Source organism: Carettochelys insculpta, chromosome 6, assembly GCF_033958435.1.
Source record: "Carettochelys insculpta isolate YL-2023 chromosome 6, ASM3395843v1, whole genome shotgun sequence".
In the NCBI taxonomy this organism is placed as follows: Eukaryota; Metazoa; Chordata; order Testudines; family Carettochelyidae; genus Carettochelys; species Carettochelys insculpta.
Window position 1 is genome coordinate 7,315,257 of NC_134142.1, and position 14,561 is coordinate 7,329,817.

The following is a 14,561-nucleotide window of genomic DNA, read 5'->3' on the forward strand; positions in this document are numbered from 1 at the left end:
CTCACGATCTACATCTCTATGCAGGGCCTGTTCTCCACATGATGCCAAATGGAGTATGCGTGAAAAGATACCCTAAGCGGGAAGGACTTAGGGCCCTACTTAGGGCCTCACGATCTACATCTCTATGCAGGGCCTGTTCTCCACATGATGCCAAATGGAGTATGCGTGAAAAGATACCCTAAGCGGGAAGGACTTAGGGCCCTACTTAGGGCCTCACGATCTACATCTCTATGCAGGGCCTGTTCTCCACATGATGCCAAATGGAGTATGCGTGAAAAGATACCCTAAGTGGGAAGGACACAACAGAAAGGGAGAGAGGGGAATCATGTTGCAGGCATCAGTTCAGGTTGTGCAATCGTGCTCGTGCCCATGCACTTTGATCCACACTGAACAGTTTTTACTTTTAAAGGCTTGAGAGTCTGGTGCAGTATCGAGTACTAAAGGCTTTGGGAACAGTGTTTCTTGCGAGAGAACATGTTCGGTATCGGCTAGAACAATGCACACTAATAGGTCACAATCAAGAAGAGCTCTTTTCTCTGAACTTAAACTGAAGTGAAAATTTTATAAACAGACCCCAAACTCCAGTCTCAATAACAAAACTTTATCATCAAAACTATTCAGTCACTTTTTCAGAATACCAGAGGGGCCTGGAGAGGGAACCAGTAGATTCCTTTGTCAAGTCTTGCTTTTAGTGACCCACATCTCAGACATACCCCAGCTGCGCAGTTTTCCCCACCCATCACCTGGAAAGCACCCACCCCTTCACTCTAACCTCTGAACAGCATCCCTTTCTTCTCAGGTTACTCCATCTTTGTTCCATTCCATCCAACCCCAAGGAACTCATCCCATCTCTCCCTGCCCATAACCCTAGCCCTCAAATCTCTCAGCTCCCTCAAATCAATTTTCCCTTTTCCCTGTCAATGAAGGTGAATGACCACAGTTTTGCATCCACCTCTTTTTGCAAGACCTCTGCAGCCTCTCTTCTTAGCACTTAACTTTCTTAGGAGCCCCAGCTCCTCCACCTGCTGCTGGTAAAGTGCAGGTATACAACTGCAGACTTTCTACCCACATGACCATCTGGCACTAACTACTGTTTGCATCTAAAGGAAAACTTGCTTTTTATATCTTGATCTGAAACTATTCAAAGACTGCTACTTGCAGTCCTCCTCTTTTATTTCAGGCACCAGTCACCACTTCCGTTACACACTAGGGTACACTCTACCAAATTTCACTTACTCTGATACAGTTAATGTAAATTCACTAAATTATGTTTGAAAATGGAGATGCAAACATTCAGGCATTAAAACAAAGCAATCTATGAAAGAGGAACTTACATAAGGTGTGAACAACTTTCCATTAGATTGAAAAGCTTCCCGAAAGACTTTTATTATCAGATTCAATTCACGTAGATATTGTCTTTCTTCTGCTATTTCAGTTCTCACTAGGTCATAGTAATTGAGTTCACCTGAAGAAGAGGGCTCATCTTCACACAGCGAAACCAAACCAATAACATCCTGATCAAACATATCCATCAAAACCTAGCAAAGAGTTAGAGTCAAGTTTTTATACAAATCTAAGTTCTATCCTTCATTCAAACTTAACTGTATCAATTTGTTCAAAAACCAGTGAACTGTTTTTAATCACAACACCTTCTGTAATAACAACAAGGGAATTACATTGATGCTTTGGCAGCAACTGCCAAAGCCATATTTTTAATAATTTAGTGCAGAAGGAAAAGTCAGAATTTGTGAAACGAGATTCAGAAGAACACAAGGCACCTTGCAAAAGCTTTTGTCTGATGAAGATAAACTCAACAAACACAGTTTGCGAACAACTAAATAAAGATGCAACTGGAAAGACTATTTTTTTCCTAAACCACAGAGCGTAGAGTTTACCATTACAAGAAGGTGGTTTAATAATGATCGTATCAGTATGATGCAGTTGAAAATTAATGGATGATTTTTTTAAAAAACTGTTAAATCATTTAAATATCAATTATTTCTTACCTTATCAGCACACATAGACACTTTAATGTCTTGCTGTGAGATTTCAAAATGTCGTATATTGAAAACATAATTTCCAGCCAGTTTCAAAATGTCAGCGGAGATATATTCCAAAACAGCCACAATATAAAGACAGACATTATAATCTACCTTATAGCCGAGAACCTCCTGCAAATTAAAAACAAAAATATGGCAAAAAACAGTCAGGCCTGAAAAGTTACTCTGATGTTGAATGTCATATTTTAAAAATAAGATATGAGCATTTTTACCAAAAAGAGCTTTACTTTGAGTTACCAGTTAATATGTGGATGCAACAGCTGGAGCACAGCACAGAAAACACGAGCCTCTGGCAAAAAAATATTCACCTAGGAGAAGCCTGAAAACATACTGCTCTCATGCTATGCCTGCTACAGAAATATGAACGCTTACGGAGACATCCTTCTATAAAAGGCAACAAAAGTATTACAGCAGTGATGGGCAACCTAAGCTGATGAATGGGTTGCATGAGTGGCCTTCCTTATCAAAGTGGGCCACACGGCTGCTGTAACCAAGATGGTCTCCTGGGATTGGGCAGTTTTACTAGCCACACTGACGTACACAGAATTTGCTGGGTGTGCCAAATGAACCATAGAAGCACAATGATAGGATGCAGAAGAAGTGCATGGTTCTGACAGTCAATGTGGTGTGCAACCAGCGTGTACCTTATGTGCCCTTGCTTTGTGTATGTGTTACTTTATTAATACCAATAAGAAAAAAGCTATGTGGATGGAAGCCAGCAGAACCTGGCAACCCTGGGCATAGGCAATGTAACAGAAGGTCCGATAGGCCACACGCAGAACCACAGGGGGCTGCATGAGGGCCACAGGTTGCCCACCACTGCATCATAGCTTTCCAAGTCCCATCAAAATTAAATAATTTCCATGGAACCACTGATGTGCTTAAAATTTAAGCAGACCTACATCTGTGCAGGATGAGAGCCTCCACATGGAAACTGGAGGAAATAAAGGTCCTTCCTTTTATAATTTTAATTAAAAATGCATTTGCACCTTTCCTCTAATTAAAGATTGTACGCACTTAATCTCTTGAAGGCTGTAATACACACCCACAGCCTATCCACTATCCTGGAACCTTTGGCTATTAATGGAAGACAGGATACTGTGCTAGATCAACCACTAATCTTAAATAGGAATTAAGTGCTAAGATGAAATCTGTGCAACTGAAGAAATCATATACTTAGTCAAATTTTAATACGAAGGGATTAATTAAGCTTTGTGAGAAAAGAAAGTGGAGTAGAGAAGAAAAACAGGGAAGATGCTGGTCCCCTTTCAAAAACATTTCCAACATGATACGTTTCACGTTATACTGAGAGTTTACACCATCCGCACCTTTTGCCAAATACATATTTGTAACAGACTGTTATGAAAAGATACAGATAGTCTTGTCATCTTAGTAATATCATCAATCTCATATCATGCCATCATATATTTTTGAATGCATCCTTTAAAATTAGTTATTGCAATCCTACATGTTTGTCCAGCAGCTGATTTTACAAGTGTGAAGAGTAAAGTTGAGAAAGAAAAAGCATTATTTGGAGCAGATAGGTAGGTTTCCTTCTCAAAAACCCTTCACAACCCCTGTAGTAAACTAAGAAAATATATTCAACAGATAGAAGCATTATCTTTATTCCAGAGAGAGATATTGGTAAGAGCTCCAGACTTTCTGGTGAAGACAGACAGCAAATATGTATTCCATTTTTTATGGTAGTTGCTAACTTTATTCAGCAAGGTTACCTTCCGACAGAAGGAATTTTGTTTTACATTTTGGAAATATGAAGCACAAATATTAACAGACCAACATAACACTTTAATATGAAGAAATGTTTGCTTTTTTCCAAGAGTGACTGAAAGTTGAAAAATTAATGGATAACTAACTCAGACTAAACATATACTTAAAAAGTTGTTTGAAAAGCCAACAGAATGCCCAAGAAACTGAACTTCCACTCCTTCATGGTTTCTTCAAATTTAACCAGTGGCACTACTAGTTAAGACATGAAAGACCAACAAGAATTATTCTTATCATTATCTTTGACATGAGGATATGTTAGACAAATCGTAAAGAACTTTAGATAATTAATTCTCTTATAACTGTACATATAGCACTTTTTTTTTTGAAAAAATGTTTAAAACAATTTGCAGTGATATAAAAGAATGCAAACATATATATTTTAAGGAGCACATCTTCTCATACTGATGCATAATTTTGTATTTTAATAATATTTCCACACAGAAATTTCTAACAAATTTCTAAATAAGTTGTGTTTTATTAAATGTAATGAAAGGAAAAGGAGAAGCAACTTTAAAAGCCATACCCACTGTGAAATTGAGCAGTACAGGTACCTAAGAGTGTAACAGACCTAGCTTCCTTCAACCCGAGTAATTACTTTGAAACAAACTACAAAAAAAAAAAAGTTTTACCTTGACCTTAGAGAAGCTTTTTTACTAAACTGAAAACTAAGTATACCAATGTTGCAGCACCAATTATTTCTTTTCTTGAAGAATATGGCACTTATTCAGAAGACTAAACACTAAATTGCAGCTACATTTCACTGAATAAATATCTTATTGTAAGTACAGATCGGAAATGCTTCCCAAAACTTGCTAATCTTTAATGCTTCTTTTAAAGCTGTGGTGCCCAATATGCTCCCCGTTTACCACAAGTGGCAAACAGGACACCACCATGTGGCGAAATGCACATCTTCAGAGCTGCACATGTGGCGTGCCCTCCACCCGTTCTGTGCATGCGCCCCACAACTAGGTGGAACAAGCACGTGGCAGTAGTGGCAGAGGCAGCCCCTGCAGCTTTTTGCCTGGCACAGCTCCTGCAGCTCCAGCAGGGAGCTGCACAGTGCAACGCCTGCAGCCCAGCACTGCTCCAGCCTGGAGCAGCACGGCTCCTGTGACTCCAGAGGCCTCAGCTCCAGTGAGTTTCTGAAATATACAGATAGAGGAGGGTTGACATGTGCTGGGGTTGCCTGACTCTTGGGGAGGACATTCATTTATACATGGGAGGAGGGCTGAAGGTGCCTGGCTCTGCAGGAAGGCATTGTTAGAGTGGGGTGGGGACCGTGGCAAATACAGAAGGATAACACCCACAAGTGTGGCGATCCTTCAATTATTACTGGACAGCACTGTTTTAAAGTATACTTGTAAATTACTCCTAATCGAAGCCATTAACGTACAGTGTTCCAAAAGCAATAGCCTTTTATTCCCTAGCTGTTTTAGTGGTCTCTGTATAAAACTTCCTGGTTACAAAACATTCCAAGTCTCCTACTGACATTTAGTGATATGGAACAAGTACATGACAGTAAATAAATACTGACTTACTTTCCTTTTTCTAAGGCTATGGGGAGGAAAGTTTGACTAAGGGATCTCTCTCTCTCTCTTCCATGTACATATGTAGTGAAGTAAACTTAGATTAGTGTGGCCACACCAACTTGGATTGAAACTTGGAAATGCTGCTCTGCTATGAAAAAAGGCACTAAACACAACACGAGGGGAAGGATTTTAAATGTTCGAGACTCAATGATTTCCATATCAAACTTCCTTAGTTTGAAAGTAAAATTTACATTCCACCTTTATATAGTTTATCTGGGATCAGAGCCTCATGGTGACTACTTTCCTTCTCAAGCCCCATCCAATCCCCAGTAAATGCTTTGTAATTCAAATTTTTTCTTTTTGTTTTGCCTTCAAAATCCCAAGGGTGTCAAATTATGCCTTAGTGGCACCGACTGACAGCAGCGGGTCTACACAAATAGCACTAATTGGAATTCAACAAACACCTCTGTTGCTAATGTACAAGGAATAGTATCCAGCTCTAGCCTTCTTAGCTGGTTTGGCTCCATAGTGCCAATAAAAAGAAATAAAAGCAAATACTCAAGATGACCAGGTAGAACTCTGACTACATAAAGGAAGCAGATGTACTGAGTAAAGTGCCAACATTTTTTTTCATAGTTAACTGCTCAGAATAGACCTGCACTTTAAATAGTGAAGTCGACAACAAGAGATTTAAAAGTTTGGTTTAGTGGTACGTTTACTTGAGTACAGTATACTAAGATGGCTAGTTTTACTCTTTCAGTCAATATCAGAAACTGATCTATTGTAGAAAAGACAAATCCAGATTACACACAAATTAAAAAGGAACATTTAAAATAGTATGCTAAACTAGCAAAATGCATTTTAAAGTAAAATTAACTCTTAGGCTTATTTTAAATACCTTTAATAGTGGATGTATCTTATCCACCGGTAGTAAGAGGGGGTTTCTTCGTTTTCGTTTCTCTATAGCAGACTGTGCATCAGCAATAGCCCACTTGTCGATTGGATGAGGAAATGTCTTTTGAACTCGCTCCTGCTCCAAAATAAAAAATGCAGTTGAACCAGTCAGCATACAGAAGCTTGCAAAACAGTCCATCACCTACTTTCCTTTTTCATGTTTGTACTTCACCACTTCCTAACTTCTACATCTCTCTCTATCGCTGGCTTTTCTTTTTTCATTCAACCCCATCTGAACAGCATCCTTTCAAATCTCTCTTGAAAACAGTCCTTCCTGCCCTCTGTTATTTGCATTATGATAAGAAATGCTCCTTCTGAAATGGGGCCCAATCATATTGACTACAAACATAGTAAGACAGTCTACATAAAAAAGATAAAGGGACAATATTCAAGCTTGAGCAGGAGCCTGGCCTCTGGGAAGCTCCCAGCCTGCAGGACCTTAGAACCTGGGCTCCAGCCCAAGCCCAGAAGTCTACACCACAAAGAAAAAGCCCTCTGCAGCATGAGCCCTGCTAGCCTAAGTCAACTAGCACAGGCTAACCAGAGGTGTTTAATTACTGTGTAGACATACCTTACAACAGAGATGCTCGGCCCACCAGAGCATTTCATAAAGAAGGCCCACAGACTGTTTCAACACCCTACTCAAATGGCTGATTCATTAGCATGTTGTCGTCAGTCATAATTTAGTTTACACAAAGAAGCATGAAGATTCTGTTTGGTCCACACAAGATTGTGCTTACATCAGTGGTATCTAAACTTTACAGGGTGGTGCCCCCCGCCCCATCCACACTCTGCCCCCGCCGAGAGTGGGGATGGACAGGGTAAGGGGAACAAGGCTGGGAGTAGATCTGGGGCCAGGAAAAGAGTTGTAGCCAGGGCTGGAGTTGCAAGGTAGGGCCAAAGCAGAGCAGTGTGATGCTCCCTCCCCAACCCTCACGGGGGCTGCGCTAGGTCCCATCATACCCCCCCGCAAAAATGTTCCTCCATGCCCCCCAGGTTTATGTGGTCTTTCCATGTAATAAGATTGGGCACCATTACCCTAATGCACAAAGAGCAGATACAACTTGCCCACAGTCTCAATGAGTCTGGCAGAAGCAGGAACTAAAGCCAGATAAATGTGCTGTCCCCTTTTCCATGGGCTCAGAGGGTAGCCCTGGGCAACTGCTCTTCTTCCCCTGGGGCCCTGATATGCGGGGCTGTGCAATTCCAGTCTCGTACCCCTCAGCAACCTCAGATGTGACACATGGTTTGGGCTGTAGAGCCATCACAACTCTACAACTGCCACCACAGCTGAATGGTAATTTTCCCAGTGTCTAGTCAAGACTGACGTCTAGATGAGGACTAGATGGCTGATGCTCTATTCACACAAGACAGACACTTTATTTATTAGCTGCAGGAATCATCATCAAGGATATGGCTGAGTTGATGTGTCCCTTCAATATACAGCTTTTGCCTGTGTTTTGACAGTAAAGTATATAATCTGGATGCACTGATAGATTCAAAGTTCTTTTAAATGAGCACACTGCAACCCTAGCTAACAGCCCTTATTGTCATTCTACACCTACACTTATACAAAAGTCTAATTAGGTTAAAGAAGTCTAGTTATGTCACATTGCTACGTGCTTTTATCAACACTTCAAAAACATAAAAGATACAACTAAAATGAAATCCTTGTCACATTGCTACGTGCTTTTATCAACACTTCAAAAACATAAAAGATACAACTAAAATGAAATCCTATGTATAAACAAAATTTTATTTGCTGAGATCTCTTTCCTTTAAAGTACTGGCAGTTTAGAAAAGATCTTTCTTCTCCCAAAAAAAATAATATGGGGATGACTTAGGAATTGAATAGGCTTAAAGTTTCTTTCTTATATCTACTCCAATAATCTGAGGAAGTGGGTCTTACCCAGGAAAGCTCATTACTTAATAATACTTAAGGTGCTACAGGACTGCTTGTTAATTATATCAGTACTGGGGTTTAATAAAATAGATACCTAAAATTTAGCTCTTACAGCATTTTCTGGAGCATAATTACATCCAACAAGAGACAATCAAATGCACGCAAACTTCTTGCATTCTTTTTGTTTTAGAAAACAAATTACAGTTTGGCGAGCAGCTGACCATTTCTGATATGTCAAAGCACTGCTCCATATTCTAGAGGGTTGGATAATTTGGGAACCAGAGAAAGAGCAGCTTTTCACCTCTACATGGGCAGTTCAAATCCAGACACAGCAGGTGGTAGCTACAAGTAATGAAAGCTATTAAGGGACATATACAAAGTAAGTTTATTTAGCTTCATCAAAATCTATGTACAATAAAAAAACATCATAAACCAATACTAACAATTTATGAAATGACTCAACGTCAAGTAATGTATTTAAAATCACTACCCACATTAAAAAACTCAACCCCCCCTTCAGGGGGCAATCAAGTTTGTAAACAAACGTGTTTTACATTTTTATAAGTACTCACAAATGAGACATTTCCATAACAAATCAACAAGACTATAAAATGTGACAATCATTTTGCAGTGCAGGGGTCAGCAACCTTTCCAAGGCAGAGTGCCAAAATTTGACCTTTTGACCTCGATTTATGGTCCAAGTGCCAGTGATACTTTTTAAAGTCACTAATAGCCATACTTATAACAGCTTCATTAAGTTGCAGAGCTTTACTGTGTAGGTGGTGGTTGGTAGCATTAGCTGACCTTTTGTTAATCCACAGGTGGCACAGCTTTGAGCAAAGCTCCCAGCTGCATGGGGGAAAATGGGAGGGGCTGAGGTCCTGCCTCACACCCCATGAAAATCAGCTCATGTACTACTTTTGGCACCTGTGCTGGGGGTTGCTGACCCCTGTAGTAGTAGACGGAAAGTGCCTTACATACACAGCTATCATTTGTCTAATATTCTACAAAGTCAGTCAGGCTAGTTTTCCCTGCCCTGCCCCTCCTCCCCACTCCCTGCCCTTTTTTTTTTTAATTAAAGAAAGTTAATTTTTCTAATGGGAAAAATTGTAAGAACTAATTAAAACTCATATAAATCTGGATGTATCCACTAAAAAGTGCTGCCCACGAAGACCCTAATTCTGTAACTGACAGGCTTTGTCTACACTAGCTCCCATCTTCGAAGGGAGCATGATAAGTGGAGTGTCAGGAGACTACTAATGAAGTGCTGCGGTATATATGCAGCACTTCATTAAGCTAATTCTCCCCTGTGGCAACTCTGAAGGGGCAAACTTCGAAGTGCTGGCTTGCATGTAGCCACGGCTCACCCGCCGGTACTTCAAAGTGCCTGGGTTACTTCGAAGTACCAGTGGGTGAGCTGCGGCTACACGCAAGCCAGCCCTTCAAAGTTTGCCCCGTTCAAAGTTGCTGCAGGAGTGAATTAGCTTAATGAAGTGCTGCATATGCACCGCAGCACTTCATTAGTAGTCTCCTGACACTCCACTTATCATGCTCCCTTCGAAGATGGGAGCTAGTGTAGACACAGCCACAGTAGTAGTAGGCATCCTTCAGTCTGCATAGACTATGGATCACACCCTTTATAGTTTCAACTGAGGACTTCATTTACAGCGTCTACTGTGACTATGAAGACCCACGCGAGAGTGACAGTCCTTGCTGCATCTCTTGCAGATGTGGTGGGCGTCTGGCAAGTCCTTAGTGTGTTTTCTGTGTGCTCGCTCCTCCTCTGCTAGCTGTCTGATCCTCATCTTGCCCTTCTGAAGGCTCTTGTGTTACCCCTGCCTCCATCTGCTGCGGTCGTCTCCTAGTTCTTCCCCGTTCTCCAGCTCGATGTCTACCTCTCTGAGGTCTCTCTTGCAGACATCTTTGTAGTGCAACTCGGGGCGTCCGGGAGGTCTTTTGCCAGAGGCTAGCTCACCATACAGGATGTCTTTTGGAATCATTCCATCATTCATCCTGTGGACGTGGCCAAGCCAGCGGAGCCGACGCTGCCTGAGGAGGGTGTGCAAGGTTGGGGTTCCAGCTTGCTCGAGGACAGAGGTGTTGGTCACTCTGTCCTTCCATGATATTCCAAGGATGCACCTGAGGCAGTGCAAGTGGAAGATGTTCTGCCTCTTTTCCTGGCGAGCATACAGGGTCCAAGTCTCGCTGCCATAAAGGAGGGTGCTGAGGATGCAGGCTCTGTAGACTTGCATTTTGGTGTGAGTGTACAGCTTGTTGTTATTCCACACTCTCTTGCTGAGTCTGGACAGAGTTGTGGCCGCTTTCCCGATCCTCCTGTTTAGCTCAGTGTCCAACAACAGGGCGTCAGTGATGGCGGACCCGAGGTAAACAAACTCGTGGACGACCTCTAACGTATAGTTGTCAGTGCTGATTGATGGGGATTCAGCAACATCCTGACCGAGTATGTTCGTCTTCTTTAGGCTGATGGTAAGCCCAAAGTCCTTGCATGCTTTGGAGAACTGATCCAGCAGTTTTTGAAGCTGGTCTTCTGTGTGAGACACTACAGCAGCATCGTCTGAGAACAGCATGTCTCTGATGAGGACTTCCCGCACCTGAGACTTAGCTTTCAGCCTTGCAAGGTTAAACAGTTTCCCATCAGATCTTGTGTGCAGCAAGATGCCCTCTGTTGAAGATCCAAAGGCATGCTTCAGGAGGAGTGCGAAGAAGATCCCAAACAATGTCGGAGCAAGCACGCCTCCTTCTTTGACACCGCTCCTGATTCTGAAAGCATCCGATAATGCGCCGTCATATTGGATGGTTCCTCTCATGTCTTCGTGGAAAGACTGGATCATCTTGAGTAACCGTGGTGGACAGCCTATCTTGTGGAGCAGTTTGAACAGACCATCCCTGCTGACCAAGTGAAAGGCCTTGGTCAGGTCGATGAAGGCTCGGTAGAGTGGCTTCCTCTGCTCCCTGCACTTCTCCTGCAGCTGCCTTACAGAGAACAGCATGTCAACAGTGGACCTCTCTGTGTGGAATCCCCACTGCGATTCGGGGTACACCCTCTCAGCAATCTTCTGGAGTCTGCCAAGGATGACGCGAGTGAACAGTTTACCAGTGACACTTAGGAGGGAGATTCCACGGTAGTTGTTGCAGTCGCTTCCGTCTCCTTTGTTCTTATACAATGTTAGCGTCGCGCATATCCTGTGGAACCTCACCCTCCCTCCAGCACAGGCACAGTAGCTCATGTAGGGGTTCCAGGAGTGTGTCCGCAGCACACTTGATTACCTCTGGTGGTATACCATCCTGGCCAGGGGCCTTTCCTGCTGCAATGCTATCGATGGCTCTCTTCAGTTCATCCACAGTCGGTTCCTGATCCAGTTCCTCCATTACTGGTAGGAACTCGACAGCATCGAGGGCTGCGTCAACCACAACGTTCTCACGTGAGTACAGCTCGGAGTAGTGCTCAACCCAGCGCTCCATCTGTTTGGCTTTGTCAGCAATGACTTCATCAGATTTGGACTTCAGAGGTGCCATCTTGTTCTGGGTGGGTCCTAATGCCTTCTTCATACCCTCGTACATTCCTCTGAGATTACCAAAGTCAGCACAGGTCTGGATGCTGCTGCACAGCTGGAGCCAGTGGTTGTTGGCACAGCGCCTGGCTGTCTGCTGCACTGTTCTTCTGGCCGCTCTAAGCGCTTGCTGGGTCCTCTGGCTCGGTGAGCGTTTGTACTCCAGGAGCGCGGCACGCTTCTTTTCAATGACTGGAATCTTCTCATCGGAGTTAGCTTCGAATCAGTCATTCGTGTTTCTAGCTCTTCTTCCAAACACCGACAAGGCCGTGTTGTAAACTGTATCCCTCAGATGTTGCCAAATAGGATGTCACATTGGCGCCCCCAGGGCCGCTGCGCAGATTTTCCTGGAGGGTCTCTCTGAACTTTTCAGCTTTCTCCGAGTTTGCCATCTTTCTGGCATCAATGCGGGGCCTTCCAGAAGGTTTAGAGCGGTACAGCTTCTTGGGTCTCAGCTTGAGCTTGGAGCAAACTAGTGAGTGATCTGTATCACAGTCAGCCCTATGATAGCTGCGTGTCAGAAGGACGTTTTTGAGGTTATTACGCCTAGTGATGACCACGTCTAGTTGATGCCAGTGCTTTGAGCGTGGGTGTCTCTACGACACTCTGTGCTGTGGCTTGGTTTGGAAGAATGTGTTTGTGATGCACAGATTGTGGTACATGCACAGTTCAAGGAGACACTGTCCACTGTCATTCATTTTTCCCACACCGAAGTGTCCTAAGCAGGAAGGCCATGAGGCCCAATCAGCTCCAACTCTTGGAATGAAGTCACCCAAGATGTACAGTTGTTCATGAGCAGGTATTTGCGCTACAGCAGCACTAAGCATGTCACAGAACTTGTCTCTTACTTCTGGTGTGGCGTACAGGGTTGGAGCATAAGCACTGATCAGGTGGACGGGACTGCTGCAAGTTTGAAGCGTGATCCGAAGAAGTCTTTCTGATCTGCCCATGACTAATTCCACCATTTGTAGAAGGGTGTTTCTGACAGCAAAGCCAACACCACGCTCTCTGGGTTCTTCTTGGGCTTTACCCTGCCAGAAAAAGGTGTAGTCCTTTTCCTTTAGAGATCCCGAATCTGCAAGTCGTGTCTCTTGCAGTGCAGCGATATCAGCTCAGAGCCTATTCAGTTCCTCGTTGATGACAGCGGTCTTTCGGGTGTCACTGATGGCCTGAAGATCTTCAGTCAAGCCGGTCAGCATGGTCCGCACATTCCAGCAAGCAAGCTTAAATTGTTGATGTTTCTCATTTCTTGTTGATTTTCTTATTGGTTTGCCTGGTGCCCAAATTTCAGTCACTTGTCAGGTTCAGGAACCTTAAGCCTCACGCACCCAGTGAGGCAGGTGAACTGTGGTGGGACAGTACCCTATTGGCTGGGGGCTGCCCAGCTTGAGGTGGGTGGTGACTGTCCAGTGAGATGTGAGGATCTCACCATCAAAGGCAACCCCTGGCGCTCGTTCTCTACGCCAATCAAGCAAGAGCTTATAATTGGTATCTGTTGCCTCCCGTGTTGATGCAACACTGTTCAGCGATGCCGGTGTACCTCTCCGGGCGTGAGCCTGGGCACTTATTATGGAGACTCTGGGCTGCCCAGACACCAGTGTCCTCCTCTCGGCTTTAGTGATATAGTCCAAAGGAGAGGATAACCTCCACGTCTGGTACCAGCTCAGCTGCAGGAGTTGCCGGGACAGTGCCAGAAATTGACACCGAACCGCCTTTGGACTCCACTCAGGATTTTCTGTCAGGGTTTACTCCCTTAGCCTTGCTCCTTCCCAGGATAACCCACAAGGCAGTGGGGTGTGGAGAATGTGGTTAAGGATCCCACTACTTCATACCTCCCCGTCACCACGAGTCACAATAGCTCCTTGTGGAGCAATGACCCCATATCCCCGAGCCCCACTGAGTTCAATTTATGTCCATAAACAATCTTAGCAGCCTGTCCACTCCCTATCAGTTAGAAGATCAGGACTCAAATTGGTCGTTTTAACTCATTACATTAAAATGCTTAGATCTGGCTTTTGGGGATTAACTATAGAGAAGGAGATTACATCCTTGCAAGCTTTAATTCTAAAGTCTGATCTATTTTAGAGCAAGTTAAAAGCATTCACATCTAGCTATGTTTTTCTGCACTTCTTAAAACAGATTTTCTTTTAAAAATTAAAAGGTAGGTTCTGTTCAGATATTTCATAACTAATTGCAGCTCAAATTAAACTCCATTTCTGAAAGCAGAACACTGACTAATCCATTAGAAAAATGCTCTACTCCTTATATTCTACCTTGCTATAAATTAACATTAGATTACTTACAATAGTTGAGTTCAGGCATTCTGAAAACAAGCCCATGTTTTCCAATATGAATTAAGCTTTGCCGTGCTCACCTCAACATCTTGGACAGTGCGTGGCTGTGCAATGCATAGTTTGTTTAGAAGCTGAAGTATCAACTCTTCAATATAATAGAGGGAATCTTCTTTTGCTGAAAAACTGGGATGAACCTGTTGCTGAACCTGAACAACAGAATTATTTTATTCAATCAGACGCTGCATTGATCAATATAAGAATGAGCATATGGTAGCACAAACAGATTAAAATACTACATATTTAATAGCCTTGCAAATTCCCATGCACATGGGGTGAACAGGAAGCTTTCCATGTTGTACACACAATGGCATCAAGTCATGCCAGTCTCAAGCTTTCATTTAATGATAAAATTAAACTCAGTGGCAAAGGGGAAAAAAAAGAATCAAAAGCAGACTGATGGT

At 43.1% G+C, this 14,561-nt stretch overlaps 1 protein-coding gene across 1 annotated transcript in view; it reads right to left on the minus strand.

The window, feature by feature from the left end:
- The window catches only part of SOS2 (SOS Ras/Rho guanine nucleotide exchange factor 2), a 119,334-nt gene that overhangs the window by 69,271 nt on the left and 35,502 nt on the right, over positions 1–14,561 (minus strand). The window contains exons 2-5 of the mRNA XM_074996177.1: positions 14,181–14,306; positions 6,276–6,407; positions 2,007–2,171; positions 1,335–1,538 (exon numbers count right to left, since the gene is read on the minus strand). Of these exons, the coding sequence (XP_074852278.1) occupies positions 1,335–1,538; positions 2,007–2,171; positions 6,276–6,407; positions 14,181–14,306 (627 nt within the window). The remainder of the gene's footprint in view (positions 1–1,334; positions 1,539–2,006; positions 2,172–6,275; positions 6,408–14,180; positions 14,307–14,561) is intronic.